Here is a 22,010-nt window from a genome sequence, read left to right on the forward strand (position 1 = left end):
AAAATTACAAAATATGAAAAAATTAAAGTTTTTACAAAAATATGTTACTGTAATTGATCATGTTATGGTAGGTTTCTCATCATATCGTTAACATTTTCCAAAACAGACAAATGTAAAAAAAATATTATAAAAACATCGAAAAATGTGAGCGAATGTCAGGAAAATGCTCAGGAGTAAATTTACCACGTGTGTGCTGACTAGGAGAAGAGCTAAAATTAGATCTTATGCCAGTTTGACCCTTTAAGGAAAAGAGCTACACAGTCTTGACTTAATGGCAGTCCAACTCGTCCTTCCATTCAACCTTTACTTTCTAGTCCATCTTCGTGTCCCATTTTGTTCCTAGAGTTCAGGGCGTCCTTCAGACAGTCACTTCGGTCTTGCTGTTGGTGACGAAGTAGGGCTGTGTGGGGATGTAGCGGATGGTGTGCAGCTCCTTCTCCCCCCTATAGTGTCTCTTGGGGGCGTTGGGGTGGTGGTAGTGGCCCTGGTGCTTTCCCTCCCAGCCCTTCAGCAGCATCTGGGCTGGGCTGGCGCCGGGGCTGGCCGTGGGGCTGGGAATGGCCCCGGGGCCGTACGCCATCGGGGAGTGAGAGTTCAGAGTCTTTGAGCTCCTGGATTTGTGTCCGTGCCTGTTGTGACCGGCGGAGGAGCGCCTGGGCAGACTGTAGGGGTTACTGGGCTCCGGCTCCATGTCCAAGGGCTCCATGGGAAGGACGCCCTTGGCCGTCATCTCCACCAGGTGGCGACTACTGAGGGTTTCGTTGGTCTTCTCAGCTAAAAAAATGTGAATGCAAAATACACAACAGCATTATAATTGCCGTTTGCCACTGTTTGCCAAAGAGTGATTGACATAGTGATCCCCCAATCGGTGCTTAGCAACCTGTTGCTATGGACCATTTCCTCGGACAAACTTCGCCAAGACAGCTCCGAGTATCATTGTGTTTAGTTGACCTCTTCTATTACTTCCGGCATGATACACTTTTTCGTTGGATTGGGCCTATCCTCGTTAACTGAACTTTTATTTTGGGTGAATGAAATCCATCATTCTTTTGGAAATGTAACCTGCAGGTCCTTGGGGCTAACAGCTTGGTCCCCAACATATTTGATGGAAAACGCTTAAAATGTGTCGTTAGGGGACTTTTCATACCGAGGCATGCTATCTATAAGTGTCCGGAAGGTGACGTTACTTTTGGGATTCTACAGTAGTTGAGGAAGGTGGGACTTGCCCAAATTTTGCAGACGATCAATTACCACTACTAAATAAGCATTTGAAAATACACGATTCTTTCGTAAGAGGGTCAGATGCATCATGGCAATATTGTTGCCACTTGTTATTATATCATTATTGTAAGAATATTATCAATATTGTTGCCAATTAGACATTTTCTGCATGTTAAACTTACCAAGTATATAGATCAATGTATTGGTGTTGGTATAATGTGACGAGTGCTGCCTCCAAAGCGGCGTGTCAATTCGGACTCAGATAAGGTGTTGTCTAACGTACTGTTACTCCAGCCACATCAGAGTGACACACAAGGCTTATGTTGTAGATTTGGATTGCACTCATCCGTGTTCTGATTACCACTCATCGTCTTTGCGGCGGCAGCAGCAGTGCTTATTGGTTAAGATTTCCTCTATTTTCCCCTAATGATCGGTGTGTCTGACAGTGCTTCAGTGGACTCACACTGGAGGGAACTGAGCAGAGTGTTTGCTGTTCATCTTGCCGCGCTCCAGCCTGATTAGTCGCACATGCTGCATATGGAGGCTGGCAGCTGTCACCCGTTCAGTGGGGAGAGCTGCTAATCTCATCTTATTGATTAAGGCACGTCCCAAAAAAAGAAGCCTGTCTCGCTGTGCTCCACAACATCACATGCAGAACCATAAATATCTTCAAATCCGCAGTCAAAATAGTCCATATTTTTCTTATTTCACATTCATGAAACTCTGTCTCTATTTTGGAAACTTGTCTTGTATGTTGGAGCGCTTTCATGGATAAAGGAGACAATTAGCTGCCAAAGGCATGAATAAATAACACAAAAATACACCAAATATCCTAAGAATGTCTGCTGCAACGACAACAATAACATGATTCGCAAGAGGGATTGTATAATTTCAGTCATGAAAACCACATCAAAACACATGATGGAGATAATTTGATATAATAAAGATTTAAAACAACCCTTCTCACCCACGGCCTTGAGCGAGGCGTACTTGTTGAGGTCGGTGTTGGTCAGCTCTTCCTCGTACGGGCTGGCGATCTGTCCCAAAGCGGGGTAGGGATGTGTCAGCAGCGCAGAGCCTGCACCCAGGTTGTTCAACTGGGTTCCCTCTAGAGGTGGAGGACGATATGTAAGAGACACAAACAGAAACCGTACGTTTGTAAATTGAGGGATTCGATTTTGCCGTGCCTTCCGCACGCGCCGAACATCCACGTTTGGTTCGCCGTCAATTTTTTCACTTTTAGTCAAATGCTACTCGTGCTTGTCGGTCTTTCAGTGCATGAACACTAAACCGACGACAATTTTCCCACAGCTTTCATTCTCAGCAGACATCTGCCGCCTGCAGGAGGAACTCAGGAAAAAGGACAGACTTATTTTAGGTCGGACAACTGTTGCCGCCGCCCAGGCCAAACACATATCGGTCCCGGGTGCGTTGGGTATCCGTGAGGATTTCCTGGCGTCGGCTTCTGATGCCGCCCTCCCGTGGACCGGCCTCCTTTCCACGGGAGGCAAGGATTCCACCTGTTGCCCTGCGGGTTTTGAGAGAGGAACTGTGCCTTGGAGCCAAACCCCAAACCTGAGCTCATTCCAACCCAGACCCACGGACACATTGATCAAGGTCAAACATCAGCGGGGTAAGCGCTTCAGTCAGTCGTCTACGCCAACTCCACATCTGGCTACCGTGGCAGTAGTGACATTGCCTTCATTTACAATTTTCCTTATTTTTAAAATCGGACTGAACTCTTTAACTACGGTGGCCTTCACCCTAACATGCAGGTCCAAGTCTTGTATCCAGCCAATATTAAAATTGACTTTACATTCATGCAAGTTCTCTACCGACTGACTATGAGCCTTCTCTTCGCCTTTCTTGTTCTAACAACAGCAGCTTTGTCTATAGCACATACTGTACAACGTCATTACGAATTGCTTTCCGTCTAATTTCATCCGGAGTATTGGTATTACCACTCGCAAGTGGCATGGTCAAACGGTCAAAATGGTGTAAATACTGGCGATCCAAAGTTAATTTCCTGTGACTCATTTTATGACGAGGGCCTGGTTTGAGAAGTGAGACTGCTTATCAACGTTTAATTGATACTGCTCTTGACTCCCTAAACCGCAGAGGTCTTGGCTTAATCCACATGAATGTTAGAAGCTTGGTACCACAACCGGACTCTATCACAATCTGGGTTCAACAAACCAATCCAGATATTACAATTTTTAATACTTACAGAAACCTGGTTGAGTGAAAAATTAAGGATGATGTCATTGCACTTGATGGTTACAATATACCGTGTATAGGGTGGACCGATTGTGGGTGGGTTCGATTTTTGTAAATAACTCTTTTGCTGTCTCTGTGTTACGCTCTCAAAGTGCCTTGTATGAATTGGTGAATTCTATATCTGTGCATGAGGCCTCTGAAGTTTTGTTCATGGGTGGCCTTAACCGTGCCTGGTTATCTTCTACCTCTGGGGGCAAAAAAAAAAATCATTGTACTGAAATAAATTTTAACTCAGCTCATTTCTTCACCTAGTTGGCCAGAAACCAGAAATCCAGAAAAGTCGACCACGATCGATATAATCCTAACGAACAAGGAACACAAATTCACAGCCAGTGGTGTGTTTCCCTTAACTTGAGTGGTCATTGTCAAGTTTTCTGCATTGGGGATTTCGGACAAAAAAAAAAAAGGTTCCACCACATCGTATTGTAAAGAGAGACTTTAAAAATTTTGCTGAGCAGGCTTTACTTCATGATTTATTTCTCAGTGATAGCACAAGGTTATGTGGTATTCCTGGCCGTGAACTAGCCCTAAGCCATTTCACGGATGTTTTTAACTCCTTAGAAAATAAGCACGCTCCCTTAAAGAAGTACAGAATAAAAAATTTAACTTATCCTTGGTTCTCAGCTGAAATCTCTGAGAGGTTAAGGTTAAGGGATGTAGCATGGTCAAAAGCACGAGGTTTAAAGTCCTCTGTGGATTGGCAGATCTTTAGGCAGTTGACAAACAAATGTGTCAGGGCAGTTAGAAGTGCTACGTCACGTTGTTCTGTTGATACCCTGTCCTATTGTAGTAGTAATCCAGCAACATTTTGGAAAACAATGAAGGCACGAAATCATGGTCATGCTTTCTCCCTACCCAAGCATCTTTTTCTAAATGATGTCCTTGTCCTTTAAAAGTCATTTTATTTCTTCTGGTCACCCGTTTGAAAACCCAACTCTATCTACAACCACCTCAGTAAAGGATGAGCGCAGTTGTAATAGCAATAGCCCTTTTAGGGTAAGATTTTCCCTCAGCCGGTTCTCTGTTATGGAGGTATTTGATGCCTTGGCCTCAATTGACCAAAAAAAAAAAGTCTATTGGAGCAGACCCTTTGAAAACAAGACTCTTACTTTTGGCTGCACCTATTATAGCTGATCCTTTAACACATACTATTCATTTAACTCTTGTATATCCAGGTGTATTCAAGATATAAGTGTGGAAAGCAGCACATGTACTGCCTCTGCATAAAGCCGGCGACACCATCGATCCAAATAACTACCGCCCAATCTCTACACTGTCTTGCTTGGCCAAAATATTAGAAAAGCTCATCAATATTCTAATGCATTGTCGGATTTCAGACCTGGACATAGTTCTTTGACAGCAGCATGTAAGGTAGTAAATGATATACAGTATGTCTGTTACCTGGATAAGAAGGAGTGTTATATTGCCCTGTTCATTGATTTGTCCAAAGCATTTGACACAGTGGATCATACTCTTCTATTGGATAGACTTAGATCAGTTGGTTCTGACAAAAATGCATCAAACTGGTTTCGCAGTAATCTACAGGCAGACCTCAAGCAATAGTTGCTTGAGTGAAGGGGTGCCACAGGGCTCAACACTCAGCCCGATCCTGTTCACAATGTATTTGAATGACCTGGGCTCAATGGTTAGAAACAGCTCTATTCATTATTGTGCTGACGACACAGTTATCTATTCATCTATTTACTCCTCTGTTGAAAAAGCTTTGTCTAATTCAAAGTCAGATTTTCTAGCTATAAGGTCCTGGATTAAAGTTAAGCTTCTACTGAATCCAGATAAGACTAATTACATGCTCTTCACCAGATCCCAAATTAAAATCCTTCAAGTTTTACTATCAGTACAATAACTGGGGCTCAAAGTTTAAACGTCCCATACAAGTTACAAGTTACCTAGGTATCTGGTGAGATTAAAATTATCTTTTAAAACTCATGTTGACGAACCTACTAAGAAGCTTACGTTTCAATTAAGTTTCTTTTCTTAGAAATAAGCAGTGCTTCACTTTTTAGCAGTAGGTTGCAGATTGTACAGGCAACATTTTTATAAGTGCTTGACTATGCAGATGTAATTTACATGCATGCTGCTGCCCAGACCCTCAAGCCTCTTGATGCTGTGTATCACAGTTCTCTTGAGATTTATTACAGGTGAGCTTTAGAACCCAACATTGTATCCCCTCTGAGAAGGTAGGGTGGCCATCACTTACCACTCTAAGGGGACAGCCCTGTCTTTTTTAAGCTATCATTTTATCTATCATCACTTCTAAGACTTAGCAATATGGGACACCATACTCGTTCACAAGAATGCATTACCTTAGGTAAACCATATGAATACAGAACTCGGAAAAAGGAGCATTCTGCTATTATGCTCCTTATAGGTGCAATAAGCTTCAGGACTCCCTTAAGTTGGACAATTTTTTTAACCATAAAATATTTTGACCTTCTGTTGAACGACCTTTTATATAATGAATCCTCCTGTGTAATGCACTTGTTTTATTGTCTTTTTCTTTGTGTATTTGGGGTATATTTTGTAAGCCATTTGTCTTGTGTTTGCGATGTATTTATGCTTTGATTGATTTTAAAATTATTACAGTTTCCATTGTATAACTTATTTTGATTTTGATAATGTATTTGCAGGGCACCATTGTGAATGAGGGCTTTTCTCGTCCCCTGATTAAATAACTGTTGTCTGTCTGTCTATCTATCTATCTATCTATCTATCTATCTATCTATCTATCTATCTACCCATCTATCCATCTACCTACCTACCTATCCATCTATCTATCTATCTGTTAATTTTTTCTTTTTATACTTTGTTGTGTGTAGTAACAGTGTGGTGACAATACGTAGTATCTGGGTAGTAACAGTGTGTAATAACTGCGTAGTAACAGAGTGTATTGTTAGGGTAGTAATAGTGTGTAGTAACTGTGAAGTAACTGTGTGTAGTATCAGGGTAGTAACAGTTTATAGTAACAGTGGTAACAGTTGTAACAGTGTGTAGTAACAGTGTGCACTAACAGTGGAGTAACCAGGTGGTAACAGGGTATAGTAACAGTGTAGTAGCAGTGTGAAATAACAGTGTAGTAACACTATGTAGTAACAGTGCAGTAACAGTTGTTACAGTGTGATTTTATTGTATCAATCTGTTTTCTGTTTATTCTTTCTTTCTCATATATAATCGCTTTTATGGCCGGCACAAAGCATTTGCCCTTGTGGATTGTCCTTGAGTCGTGGTTTACAAATAAACGTGTGATGCTTTCTCAAAACATAAATTCAGAAAATGCAGTCGTCTGGCACAGAAGATCAGACGATCTGAAAGATGAAAAGTCAGGTTTAAAGGTTTTTAGTCAACATTGATCCTGCACGCCAATGCGGTGTTGACTGGAAATGATGATGCATTGAATATTTCAAAAACGAATGAATATCTGCAATGTTATGATGTGCTTTTACCTCCCTGCTTAACATCAATGCTTGTGACGAACAAGTGATCTGTTATTATTCCCTTCCTGGAAAGAATACAAAAGCCGGTGCATCCAGGGGGTCGACAAGTCAAGACCAGATAATAAAGGAATATATCAAGGACATTGCTGACATATCATCTAAACACATCATTACAGCACATATAATCACAATAACGTAATCAACATTAGGCTGAATAATGCAGAACATGCAGTATGTAAATTCTACCTTTAATGACCTAATTTGAAGTAATTTTCGTCAAACAGCCCAAACACTGTAGCCTCGTGATCCAATTTCCAGGATATCGAGGATTGGAAAAAAATAGGTAGAGAGATAAATAAATCCTTTTTTTCAACGTAGTAGAGTGATTCTTGGAGCGGTGGGTCTTTCTGGAAGACCCACATTGAGAGTCATGGCTGACCTTTGCAACACTGTACTTATCCTACAGTATACATCTGCTTAATTGAGGGGTGCATAACAAGGAGACTGCCCCCTTCCTGCTGCCATGGCAACGGCAAACAGATGTGTAGAGCATCATCCTCCAACACAATGCTGAGCCAGAGGAGGTCAGTGGAACGAACAAAACTGAGGGACTAAAGAGGCCTGGACGTGGTGGTAGTTTGGATATTTTGTGTGAAAACAATTATTTATTATACATAATGCGTCAATAACTCAATAAAATATGAGGCTTCCTTCTGTCCTTTCCTTCCTTTAATTGATATCGTACCACATGTTCCCATACACCTATTTAACAACAGACTCAAATAAATAAAAATAAATCAAGTTTTTTTTGTACCTATCCCCCCCCCCCCATATAGAACGATTCAACAATATCAAAACAATATCAGATAATTAAATCTTAGAGAAATAAATCATCTTAAAATAAATAAATAATGATACAACTTCAAATGAATATATTATAATTCAGCAGGAATGCCATTCAGGCTGGAAAAAGCGTAGTAAAACATCCCAGATATTTAAGAATCAACCGCTCATCAGTGGCTAAAATGACCCATTACTACAAGAGTCCGTTTCTACACTCCTGCTTTTGGAGACTATTATTCCTTGTCTGGAAGAACCATGATCAAAACAGCCGCTTAATAAAGAATTCAGGTCAATTAGGTCCTAATTCCCCGCCGGTCAGTGAGAAGCTTTAAGATCTGGGCTAATTATTTGAGGAAGGACGGCGGAATTATTGACGATGCTTTATCAAGAACGGTCGCAAAGAACCCTTTTCCACACTTCAAACAATTCCTCCAAACCAATGTATGCATTTTATTTCTGACATTACGTCTAATGTACGTTCACTCTATCAATCCCTTCAAATGCACTCAATTAGTAAAGGGAAAGCTCAGTCCTCCAAGCCCCGATTGAGCAATGTATTGGAGAAAACGCACTTCATCCTTTCACACTGATACCTCACACCCTTTCATTCCCATTTGAAAAATGTAGGATCCGTCGAATGACCTTACACACACACACACACACACACACACACACACACACACACACACACACAGGTGCGCCCGTTCCACAAGTTCCATTCCTGTTCACCGTGCTCAGTCACAATGCTTCTCACATTGACGCAAAGCAACTCCCGAAGAATACGGTACGTGGTTTATTAACCCTCCAATGGGCCAAAACAAAAAGAACATTTTCGGTTACTGAACCAGACAGACAGAGCTTTTGGATGGCAAAGTAACTTTTAGAGAGCAAACCTGTCAACAGATTTTTGTGTCAGGTTGTGTGTCAGTTGTCTGTCAGGGTGTGTGTCAGGGTGTGTGTCAGGTTGTGTGTCAGGGTGTGTGTCAGGTTGTGTGTCAGGTTGTGTGTCAGGTTGTGTGTCAGGGTCTGTCAGGGTGCGTGTCAGGTTGTGTGTCAGGGTGCGTGTCAGGGTGTGTCAGGTTGTGTGTCAGGTTGTGTGTCAGGTTATGTATCAGGTTGTGTGTCAGGTTGTGTGTCAGGTTGTGTGTCAGGTTGTGTATCAGTTGTCTCTCAGGGTGTGTGTCAGGTTGATCGTCAGTTGTCTGTCAGGTAGTGTATAAGTTTGTGTGTCAGTTGTCTGTCAGGGTGTGTGTCAGGTTGTGTATAAGTTTGTGTGTCAGTTGTCTGTCAGGGTGTGTATCAGTTTGTGTGTCAGGTTGTGTGTTAGGTGTGTGTCAGTTTGTGTGTCAGGTTGTGTGTCAGGTTGTGTGTCAGGTTGATCGTCAGTTGTCTGTCAGGTAGTGTATAAGTTTGTGTGTCAGTTGTCTGTCAGGGTGTGTGTCAGGATGTGTGTCAGGGTGTGTCAGGTTGTGTCTCAGTTGTCTGTCAGGGTGTGTGTCAGGGTGTGTGTCAGGGTGTGTGTCAGGTTGTGTGTCAGGTTGTGTATCAGGTTGTGTGTCAGGTTGTGTATCAGTTGTCTCTCAGGGTGTGTGTGAGGTTGATCGTCAGTTGTCTGTCAGGTTGTGTATAAGTTTGTGTGTCAGTTGTCTGTCAGGGTGTGTGTCAGGTTGTGTATAAGTTTGTGTGTCAGTTGTCTGTCAGGGTGTGTATCAGTTTGTGTGTCAGGTTGTGTGTTAGGTGTGTTTCAGTTTGTGTGTCAGGTTGTGTGTCAAGTATGTGTCAGGTGTGTGTCAGTTGTCTGTCAGGTCATGTGTCAGTCGTGTGTCAGTGGTGCTGTTGTCAAAGTCACAGCTTTGGTGTCTGCCGGGGGAGGAAAGTAGGTCGTTTGTGGGAGCGTGTAAGGTTAAAGACTGTCTGTCTGTTGCGGGAAATAAGTGTTAATGCTCCAGACACAGATACCTCCCTGGAACTCATCAAAGATTTAAGGGAGTATTTTGGGAGCCGCACGCCCTGAAATAAATGGTACAAGGAGAAGGGCACTCTTATTTACAGGCACCCTACTTTTCAAGTTGGCGATAAAAATATTTTGTCTCTCTCTCTCTCTCTCTCTCTCTCTCTCTCTCTCTCTCTCTCTCTCTCTCTCTCTCTCTCTCTCTCTCTCTCTCTCTCTCTCTCTCTCTCTCTCTCTCTCTCTCTCTCTCTCTCTCTCTCTCTCTCTCTCTCGTTTTTCTCATCCTCATTAAAACCAAAACTAAGAAATGGTTGCATCCGCGCCTAAAGCCGGCGTATTCAAACCATTTTCTTTTTTTTAAGTGAGGTAAGGTGACAGTGCTGGTCTAGAACCAGATCCTATGTCTTAGGTCAGAGGCACAATGGGACGTATTTTCCCTGTTGATACAGTGTGATTATATATAAGTATAATTATTAATTCATTCATTCATTCATTAATTCAATATTAACATTATTAAGTCCTGTATATATGATATGATGCTTGATACCAGATTGGTGGAAAATAACAATGCACCATCAATCAACGACTGCATGTTGTGACGTGGCGCCGCCCGCTGTGCCTGCCTGCACAGGCGCTCCTCTTAGACCTTTCACTGCGTATAAGCATGAACGTATGTACTGCATACGTATGTGACGAATAAACCTCTTGAATCTTGAATCTCCTATATTTGGACACCGCCACCATGTATCGGCAAACGCATGGAGGAACCGGCAGTGAAGTGCCAGCAATCACGCGGCATTGTCGTGAGTCCAGGCTCTGCGGTCGGAAACCCCTCCACCCTCCGCGGCGAAGCACAAAGCGGCTCAATTCAGAGCTTCACGCGCCGTCTGACATGCTCAATTGCGGCGCCTGGGCGCTCCCGCCCAACCGTCCCCAAATTCCTGCCGCGAACGCGCGTGCGCGACGTGACCCCCCAGAAAGGACGGCGCCGCAAACCCGGCCGACAGCGTGTGCCTATCTTCCGAAATTCGAACGACAGTTTGCTTTGACGTGTCGGTGATTTTCTGCAGTTTCTTTAAGAGTCCAAACCCGTGGTGGTATGGGGTTGTCGGCTCCATCGTGTTGGTCCGTTCCGAATTGGTGCTTCGAAACCGCTGCAGCCGACACTGGCATCGGCGGATGTGTCGACTGGTACTTTAATGCTCTTAAAGTACTCTCAAAGTACCCCCATAGTGCCATCAAGTACTAAAAGCCAGTACAGTTACAGTACTATGAGCGGCCAAAAGCCCGGGCAGCTCCGCAGGTGAGATCTACGTCAGCGGGATCTTGGCGCGTTCACGCTACCAGACTTCCCAGACTTTACCGGGAGCAGAGAACAGGCGCTGAGCCGAGTCCCACGATTAAAAAGAAAATGAAGGGAATCAGACGGAAAACATGTTGACGAGCGGCGAGCCGTCCTCCTGACTAATTATTTCAGAACGTACCACTGTCGCGCTACGACGCTGTATACAAGACGGTCTTTTATCTCCTTTTATCTCTCATTATTCTTTCATCCTTACCGGCGGGTTGTCTTGTTAAAACGCCAAAAAAAAACAAAAAAAAAAAACAAAACCACTTTTCCCGGCGAAGTCCTTCCAGTTCCTCATCATGAATTTGAAATACAGGCTCAAGGCTGAAACGTGAACCACTCGCCATTGATTTATTTTGCTCCCGAAAAAAAATCATTTGTTAATTGTTTCTTTGTTGCCTTTTCAATACTTATATTGTTATATCAGATTGAAACAAAGCAAATCTCTCATTTGTAATTCAACTACTTCAACTATCGAACATTTTTACAAACATTTTCAACATATATCAACACTATTTGGCCACTGGGGATAAACATTTTGGGAATCTTGCTTTGAATCGCACATTCAAGAACTCGATTTTCATTTCAATATCTAATACCGCTAAACGGGTATTCATGTACTAAAGTATTAATGCATTGGTATCCATTTTTCTTGACACTATCAAACGAACAGGGGAAAGGGTTTTTTTTTTAAGTTGTGGTGGATTTTACAAGATATCTATCGAACCCTAATTTAGCATCTGCTGATGTTACCTAAAGTGCTTGACGGGGGGGGGGGGGTGGGGGGAGTGATCCGTGAAAATGAAGACGGAGCATTTTAAACTCTCCTTCCCCGTCTCCCCCTTTTTTCCTCCCCGTTCTCCCATACGGTGCGCTTTGTTCTGCAGCGGGAGGCGTTGCACCCATCACTTCATGAAGGAACACCAAGGTGCAGCACGCTGACAATGTAATTGGAGCCATTAATGTTTCAAAGATTGAGTTTCTGTACTTACTACTGTACTACTCACTTAGTCACCCGGTGTGTGTGTGTGTGTGTGTGTGTGTGTGAGTGAATGAGAAAGAGAGAGAGAGAGAGAGCGAGACACTAAGGGTGAATGTGCATGTCTGTAGGTGTGTCTGTCACCCCTCCCCGCGATTATCGAGCGGCTTTTGCGGGGAAGCGAGGGAAATGGACTTGGGCGAAGCGTCTTCCAGTGATTATTCTCCATAAAATTAATTTAACCTTTCGGTAATCGCAGGCATCGCCCCGTGTCGTCACCTTCGGATAAGCATTCCTCAGGCGAACTGTATAGCAGTATAGCTGCATATCCTGGCTCGTATTTACGTCTGCATCTATTTTGCCCTCCCACATGTGGAACTCGTCGTGTTTTAAAGGCAGTTAAGTGTTTGCTGCATTATGTGCAACAGGGCACATCTTATTCTGGTCCTGTATTTCTATGTACTGCACGGCATTTGTAATAAATAAAAAAAAGTGATTTTTCGAGCCTTTCATAAGTATCTTGCAATTATCCGTTGCCAGCAAATTATGTTCTTTAACACTTGAAACAATCAATTCGACAAAGCTCTGTGTGTTTTTCGTACTCCATGATAAAAATCGGTCGTTCCAGAAGATTGTTCACGACATCGAGGCTTAAACTCAGTAACCTCTCGGTGCTGCTGCTTGTTGTGCTTTTTGGATGAGAGCTTCAGATTGAGAGCACAAATTAACAAACATCTTCAAACACCCAGCCCACCGTTTGAACCAACATTGGCATGACCGATATCCCTCTGTGTTTCTAACAGTTTGAAGGAGACGGCCCGGACTGGAGCACTGGATTGTGGATGATGTCAGCTTGCTTTAGCTCCGGTGGACCTGACAACCTCGGGAAAACATTTTGAGTTCCACAACAGTGTAACAGGGAGTCTCCGTGGCGTTTGGGTCACCGCAGCTGAATGACACGGTCGCGTTATTTACACCGTAGACGTCTAGTAACAAGTCTACGGGTAATATACAAATTTATCTCATGAGGATATTCCCCTGGAAACGCATCATCTCGTAAAGTTACCGAACATGTTTACCAACTAGAGATACACAATTGAATTTTCTTGGCCGCTTTGATTTCAAATTTTCTTTTTAAGTCTGACTTGCTGATTCCGATTTCCATTCAATTGTATGTTCATAATAAAACATTGACTATAAAATATATTTTACATTGTGGTCCGTTCATGCAGAGTTTATATCCGTGACCGGAGAAATCAAATTTTCTCATTTGGTCTCATTGGGTATGTCTGCTGTACGTCAATGACAAACACATCACGTGATCTGATCACACTACAGACCACCGCTGCAATTTTCAGTGACCACAATAATGAGATTTCTGATTTTGACACTGTGTTTATTATTGATCATTATTCACAATACATATAACAATAATAGAAGATGAAACTGTCCCTGAGTGCCAATAAAATAGAATATGGAATTGTCACCACGTTTCAGTATGATGCAACTTGTAACTGGACACATACTGTATATCTAAGATGGAAACATCCAGTTCAAACTTCTGATGAAGGTCTCTTTCACTTTTAAGTGCAAATATACCTTTTTGTTTTTATGATACTTTCCATTCCAAAATAAATTCCAGTCATTGCAAAAAAAAATAATAAATGGCCGACTCTTCTCACTCTCGTTCACTGGAAGTCCTCCTTCGCTCAGCCAGTCAAATCGAACGACTCATTTCACCAAGTGAATCATCAGAAACCGAGTCTCAAAGAGCCAAAACCTTGTACCTTGAACCCTGTCAATTTGACCGGCACAGAATCTTATTTACACGACACTGATCGGCCAGTTAAAAACCAGTCAATTCCCGTCACCGGCCGATCGCTCGGTGCATCTCACGTTTTATATGTTAAAGTTATGGTCAAATTTGTGCGCGATTATTACTCCCCCACTTCGCATTTGACCTCACAATGCAGTGTTACGCCTCGGTGGATAATAAAGTACCGCTGCGCTCCACATCAGTGGACGTTGAGTGAGTGAGTGAGTGAGGGAGTGAGAGGGAGGGGGGGGTTACAGAACCACAAGCACAAGGTTGTAGCATCTGGTCCAACACAAGGGTGACATATATATATATATATATATATATATATATATATATATATATATATATATATATATATCTAAAGTTTAATAATTATATATATTTATATACATATCTTTATATATATATATATATATATATATATATATTGGGGTTTTTTTTTTATTATTTTTCTTTTTCTGCGTAGATTGAGCTGGCATTTTGCACCTGCGTATTTTGTCCAAGAATTGCGTGGTTGAAACACAAAACGCGTGCAGGTTGGCAGGTCTGGCTCAGCAACAGCAATCCCCCTTTCGGGTCGTCAAACTTGACATTTTGATCGACGCACGATCCTTAGAAAGTCACCACCAGAAATGTTCACTTGATAAAAAACACCCTTGATATATTACCTTAAAGTGTACTTACGCAGATGGTTAGCCATTGCTCGAGCTTGCAGGTGCTCATAGTGTTGCCCGTGCATGCCGATGACATCATGTTCTCCAGTGGCAGGGTGGCGGATCACCTGGGCAAGGGCCCTGTGGACACAAAGTACATTCTTAGGGAGTTAGAATTTGTAAAATCCCAAAATATGGCAAATACCTCTTGCCCCGCCAGACACTTCACTTTACATACACTTTACTCTCCAAAGAATGTCCTTGAAGCCAATCTTGTAATTATTATTAACAAAATGGAAACGATCCGTCTCCAGATTTTTCCTGAGCCCTTACACGACATAGAGCACCCTGCCTCGTTGATGCATTTGACATTTCTTGCCCCTAAACATTTAAAGATATGTACTCACTTTAAACATTTGTCATGTTTTTAAGTCACAAAAAACTGATTCCTTAAGGAAGTGTTCTGTGGCTCTTCATCTACTTTTCTTTGTTAACAGCTATTTATTGGTATTTGGCTCTCCACATATTTTAGTCGCCTAGAAAACAAGGGTTGCACCATGGACTTAGAGTCTCATATGCATCTAACATCCAGTGTCATCTGTGCTCTGTGACCCCTCCTCATCTGTGGCCACTCCCACTTTTGGTGTTCTTCAAGGGTCCGTCCCTGGTCCCCATTGGTTCTCTGTTTGCATGATTCACATAGTACACATGATCCACAAAGAAAACATTGTCTTCCTTAGCGACAGTATGTGTATAACGCTAAGATCCAAGTCCCCCTCTCTCTCTAGGTAAGTTGGTGGTATTAATTATTTTTATTTCTGCTCTATGCCCCATTTGGTTCTACTTTCTGTCAGGGTCTCATTATATATATATATATATATATATATATATATATATATATATATATATATTCCCATGGGCCAAGACGTCCCTTAGAAAAAAAACACAAGATAAAATAACACCTTCTTTTAGGGGGAGGATTTGGGAAAGTGGGGATTTGGGAAAGCTGCTGCATGGAGCAACGCCACCTGGGGTGCATTAGATGAGTTAGGCTTCCATTGGGCACCATTTAGCACCATACACGGGACATGGATTTCACATGTGAAAACATTTTCACATGAGGCGGCAGGCGGTGACACGTGAAAATCCACGTACAAGCGTGCGCAAGGGGAGCATGTAAGGGGTTAATTACAAAACACCTGAGCAACAGACCAACTCCGGCAGGTAATTAAGATAAGACAAGATAAGATGAGGCAGAATGTTCATGTCAAAGGGGGAAACTAATTCCTTCCGTCGCTGTGATCAGTTATTGCAGCCACTGCTCGGTTTGTTGGGTTCGGTCTCGTCTGGCTTTATTGTTTTTAAAGCAAATAAAGTGAGTAAAACAAACACACCAACTTGCGCGTTGCCGTCTTAAACGCTCTGACAAGCTCCGCTCCGGTAACGACCCAAAAGTGCTTTTCCTTTCACCTGGACATGTTGTCTCGGTGCGGGCGGTGCGTCTTCTCCAGACCCAGCTTGGTGAAGATCCCCACCAGGGCCATGACGGCCACCACCCCGCAGATCACGTACACTATGAGGTTGGTCTTGTCCATGGCGCCGTCCAGCCCAGCGTCCGCCTTCTTCTGCGGCGCCCCGCCGCTCACCATCCACGGCGGCGTGTCGTAGTTCTTGCAGGTGGTCTGGTCCAGGCGGGAGCGGCGGAAGGCGCAGCAGAACCTGAAGCCGCACGTCCCGCAGCAGTACAGGTAGCTGCCGGTGCGGCAGGTGAACGGCGGGTCCCACTGGCCCATCACGTCGTAGTAGCCCCGGCAGCGGTCCTCCGTGTGCGGGGTCTCCGTGGTCCGGCTGTCCTCCGCCGCCCGGGAGTAGTTGAAGCCGGGCTCCATGATCAGGCCGTCGAGCAGCGGCCCCGGCTCCCCCTCCGCGTCGCACACCAGAACTTTCACCAGGAAGTAGCCGAAGAGGAACTCCGCGCCCCGCATGGCGTCCGAACCTTGTCACTGCGACCCAGAGCGGTTCAAGTTGTTTGTTTTGCACATGTACGGCACCGGGTCGACGCCGTGAAACTGGACCCTGAGTGTGGGCACAGCGGTGCTGCCGGAGACGAGAGGGCTGCGGTGTGCCGGTCGCTGGCGGCGGTGTCCGACCTGTTACACGAGCTCTCCCCGAAGAGTCGAGACACGGCCATCCGTGGTGAGGAGTATCCTAAACCACCACCCCCACCCAAAAAAAAAAACAATTAAATTATTTATTTAGTCAGTGGGTCACATTCCCCGACGTGTTCGCGGGGAACGGGCTCCGTCTCCGGCGCTTTGAGACGCGTCTCTAACGAACGGAGCGTCCGCCGCGTCGCCTCCAGCCCGGCTGCTGCTCCTCTGGCCGCGGAGCGCGAACACGCTGAGTTTTGGGAGGATTTGGGAAAAGCGAAAGGTGCGACGCCGCACTTTCAGCGGTGGGAGCCAATGGGAGGCTGAGAAACCGCACAACGCACATGTGGTCCGTGCGTTAAGTGTTCTTTAAAGTGGAAATCCCTAGGATTATTTAGTTGTTGTTTTTTTCACAAATCCCATTTAAGACAGTTTTTTTTGTTTGTTTTGAAGAAACGGCCGTTCATGTTTTTGAGCTCCACATGTGCTCCCTCGTGTGCTGTTTCCTTTGTTGGTGGCGGGGTCCGCCATGCAAAGATGGGGCTTATGCAAGTTGAGAAATGCGGCCGCGGTGAATCTGACACAAGCGGCGCAGCAGGTTGCGGTCAGCAAACGGTTGATGTGGATGAACATTCCAAATGAAAATAAAACACTGCAGTTCAAAATAACATTTCATTCAAAACATTGATTTGGGACGGAAGGTCAAATAATTATATTGATTATCCAAACAAAAAATTCAGCTATATGCAACATGATGGATCATCAGGAACCATTTCTGAAATTATTCTGGAATCACAAGATAATAAATGTGTGTGTGTGTGCGTCTGTGCGTGTGTGTGTGTGTGTGTGTGTGTCTGTGTGTGTGTGTGTGTGAGTTGAATTCAAAATAGGCAGAAAAATGTTATTCAAATCAAGTCATGAAGTGCAATTCATTTGGGATAAATACTATGGTATAGCTGATTTAGTTCAAGATTTCCAGAATATTGCATTTTGTATACATAGTAGTGATAAGAGACAATTAAACAAAATAATATAATACCTTTCTATATAATAAAGTTATCGTATAATATTTTTATATCATAATAATCATTTTAATGTATATTACTGTATATTATAACTTCATCTGTGCATGGAATCACATTTGTATAAATATATTTTTTTCTTTTAATATATTTATAGTATAATATATGTATTTGGTATTAATTGTATATATATTTGGTCATTTATATTTTGTTTTTACTTGACTTTTTAACTCCAAATGTATTCTGAAACAAATATCAGGCGGTTTTATAATTATTACTAATAAGGGTATATAAAATAAAAATAAAATAAAATAAATCGTCTGTAGAAACGCACCAAGCCTCACCATGACACATGAAAAACATAAACAATGAACGATGACGCTTCCCTCATGTTTTGACACTTTTAGATGCAGAGCACCTTGTACCAGCATCGTAGCAATGTTCAGTGAAATGTGTTGCACAATAATTATTAATAACAATATTTATTATTAAAACCAGGAATGGGAGATGAAGGTGCCCGCCACATCCGCCGCAACCAGTGAGCTGGCTGTGTATTTTTAGAGGAACCTTGCTTTTATCTAAAATTATGATTAGTCAAATTAGGCTTGCCATCTGCCACTTGAGAAATCAGACGTTTTTTTTGCTTTGAAGTGAAATCATCTGAGCCGTGGGAAGCTACTTTTATTTACAATTGGCTGTCATGGGAGATTTTGTTTGGCTCTTCTATTCACGACTTTAAAGTTGTCTAAAAATAGTTCCCACAAAGGACGACACTTTAAAGTTTCTTTCAAGTGGAAAAACTTTAAAGTATAGTAATTTATCAGAACCTGGCCAAGACGGCAGCGTTACATGCACGCTGTGGTTGGTGGAGGAGGCCTAAACACACACACACACACGCACACACACACACACACACACACACACACACACACACACACACACACACACACACACACACACACACACATTAGGGATGACTGTTGGATTAAGGCTGTTCCTGCTGTGTAGGAACCACGCGCTGTGGTCCTGTGCAGGTTCAATTCCAAGGAGGTTGATGATTGACACCAAAATCTACACATTTTACACCTTTACATCATTTACACCTCCACGATGAGTTGAACATGTCGATTGTACACTCTTCAGGGGTTTAAATCAAATTGAAAATGTTAGTGTCTACTACAAATATTTAAATGGCACCTTTTATTTCAAGCTTCTCAGTATAAAAAACAATGCATTTGGATTTAGAGTATTTTTTAAGATTTAAAGTGGAAATCCATGTTGTATGTGTTGGTATACTACAGTACAATGCTTTTTTCCAACATTTAGCCTCATCTTTGCAATTACTTTTCTGGAAAGGTTGCCTTCTTTTGATCGTTTGATTTGGGTCAATTGACATGTTGGGGATGTATATTTATTTTTTTAAGTAAGTTATACAATGGTGTAAAAAGTGTAAAATCAACATTCTTATACAAAGCATAAATACAACACACACACAAGCAGATGGCTTACAAAATACCCCCCAAAAAACACAAAGAAAAGACAATATTAAACAGGTGCATTACACAGGGACAAACCAGAGGCATTAAGAAAAACAGCAGCATTCATTTTTTATAAAAGGTCGTCGAACAGAAGTTTAAAATGTTCGAGGGTTAAAAAATTGTCCAAACTGAAGGCAGTCCATTCCCCCTATGAGGAGCAAAATAGGACAATGCATATTTGGGATATCTGAGGTAATGCATTCTTGTGAAGGAGTGTGGAGTGTATCCCATATTTCTTAATTAAGTCTTAAAAGCGATCACAGACAAAATGGCAGCTTATTGAGGACGTCTTTGTCAATAAAAATAAATAAATAAATGAATAAATAAAATCTTCTCGTGTAAGCGAGTTGATTTCACGGCGACACCATCGTCGACACAAGCGGGGGAAACCTTCCACAGCGACACCGTTAAACACTGTCGTCCTCTCGGGGGCGACGCTGCAGAAACAGGTGGGAAGGAGAGATTACAGGCAGATCTGGCTGTAATTAAACAGAACGGAAGGGACTCCCGCTCGGGCTTCTACGACCCGTGCTAATTGCGGGACTCTTGCAGGTGCGATATGCACTGCACATCCCGTCTGTATTATTTTTTATTTTTTGTGTGTGGCGTGGGTGGGAGCGGAGTGGGCGGACCACAGTGCTGCAAAGCCCTCTGTGACACGGAAGGAGCGCAATGAAAGCCCCCCCGCAGCCGGGAATATTAACACGCTGTTTTGTGAATAATGCAGCTGTCAAACTGATTGGATCTAGCCGAAAATACCGCCCTCAAAATAAGACTAAAGCGTACCGACGTGAGCAAAATTGCTTGTAATTTTTTCATTGGAACACATTGTTTGAAAATACAGGTTTGATACACTTTTACTTGCAGGCCAAAGTTATTGAGCTCATCAAGCTATTAAAGTGTGCTTGACATCGGCATGGACGTCGGTGATATTGTAACCGTCGAAATAAATCAATGGAAATTGCAACTGGAATTCACGAAATGAACAGAGTTCATTGGTTCCTGGTGACACCGCTGTAAAACCGGCTTAATGATTCTAAGGTGACACTGCTGTGTACGTTCTATACTGTGACTACTTCACACCAAATCCGTAATCGCATCCGACAGTCAGATTGACCAACGTAACTGCTGGTAGCGCTGTCGTTGGAGCCTCGGTCGGACACTGAAATTCCTCACCGCAGTGCACCACAGCTCGTCGCGTGCGGAATCCGACTCCGAGTAATGAATGTACTTCCGGTTTGTTGTTCTTGTCGTTTGTCTGGTTTGGTGTAAAGCGCGCTCCAGAGTCCCATTTCTTTTTCATATCCAGGAGTTGCCCTCTGTACCACCGGTGCTCTATATTCAATAGGCTTTTTATTTTCAACTATACTGTAGTAAACTTTAATTGCTATAGTGACTACGATAGTAGCTAGAGAAACTATTAAAGTAACTATTACTTATACTTAAGTTACTTTGGTAACCACTAGAGTTATTATAGACCTATTATAGTAACTACCATACTTACTATAGTTACTACTGTACTAACTATAGTAACTAGTATAGTGACTACTATAGTAGCTAGAGAAACTACTAAAGTAACTATGAATTATACTAACTACTACAGTTACTTTAGTAACCACTATAGTAATTATAGACCTATTATAGTAACTACCATACTTACTATAGTTACTACTATACTGACTATAGAAACTAGTATAGTGACTACTATAGTAGTTAGAGAAACTATTAAAGTAACTATGAATTATACTAACTACTACAGTTACTTTAGTAACCACTATAGTAAATATAGACCTATTATAGTAACTGCCATACTTACTATAGTAAATACTATACTAACTATAGTAAGTAGTATAGTGACTACTATAGTAGCTAGAGAAACTATTAAAGTAACTATTAATTATATTAACTACTATAGTTACTTTAGTCACCACTATAGTAATTATAGACCTTTTATAGTAACTACCATACTTACTATAGTAACTACTATACTAACTATAGAAACTAGTATATTAACTACTATAGTGACTGCTATAATAACTATAGTGACTACTATAGTTACTACCATACTTACTATAGTAACTACTATACTAACTATAGTAACCACTTTACTAACTATAGGAACTACTATAGTAACTACTATAGTGACTACTATAATAACTATAGTGACTACTATAGTTACTACCATACTTACCATAGTAACTACTATAAATACAGTCATTAATTAAGTATATTATATATAACTATATATATATATATTACTGGAGCGATCACACCTTGTGTACACCTCAGTGTAAAACACTTGTGTCATTTACTATGGCGTTCCACTGATCAAGACGCTGCAGCTATCAGCTTCCTTGCCTTTGCCGCTACCTGTTCTAATTCAGTCCGGCTCTGACAATGCATGTTTATTTTGGTCTGCTTTTCAGACTAATCATTTTTTTGCGTTTGACAGCTTTAACGAGGAATGGAAATCCAGCTGAAAATACTTTCAAACAGTTTAACAAGCTCTCAGAACTCTTTAAATAAAATTTGCCCCCACCAAGTAATTCCCTCAAGCAGACTCCAAGTCGCTGCAAGGTCTCAAAGAGCAGCGCTTACTTTTCAGGACGGGACTACATTTAATACATTCTAAAATATGTTATGTAAAAAACAACTGGAAATTATTATAGTATATAGTAGTAATTTTAATAATGAAGGAAGTAAATACATACATTCATCCATCCATCCACCCGGCTATCCCTCCATCATACATACATA

At 42.1% G+C, this 22,010-nt stretch overlaps 1 protein-coding gene across 1 annotated transcript; it reads right to left on the reverse strand.

Moving 5' to 3' along the window:
* Nucleotides 1-358: 358 nt before the first annotated feature.
* shisa9b (shisa family member 9b) lies at nucleotides 359-16,528 on the reverse strand (the record flags this gene model as incomplete). Its single annotated transcript, XM_080010077.1, has 4 exons — nucleotides 359-774; nucleotides 2,189-2,329; nucleotides 14,575-14,684; nucleotides 16,014-16,528. 4 exons carry the CDS (start codon nucleotides 16,526-16,528, stop codon nucleotides 359-361), a joined length of 1,182 nt encoding a protein of 393 aa, XP_079866203.1.
* Nucleotides 16,529-22,010: the final 5,482 nt, after the last annotated feature.

The sequence above is a fragment of the Zeus faber genome (genome assembly GCF_960531495.2).
Source record: "Zeus faber genome assembly, chromosome: 11".
Taxonomy (NCBI): Eukaryota; Metazoa; Chordata; class Actinopteri; order Zeiformes; family Zeidae; genus Zeus; species Zeus faber.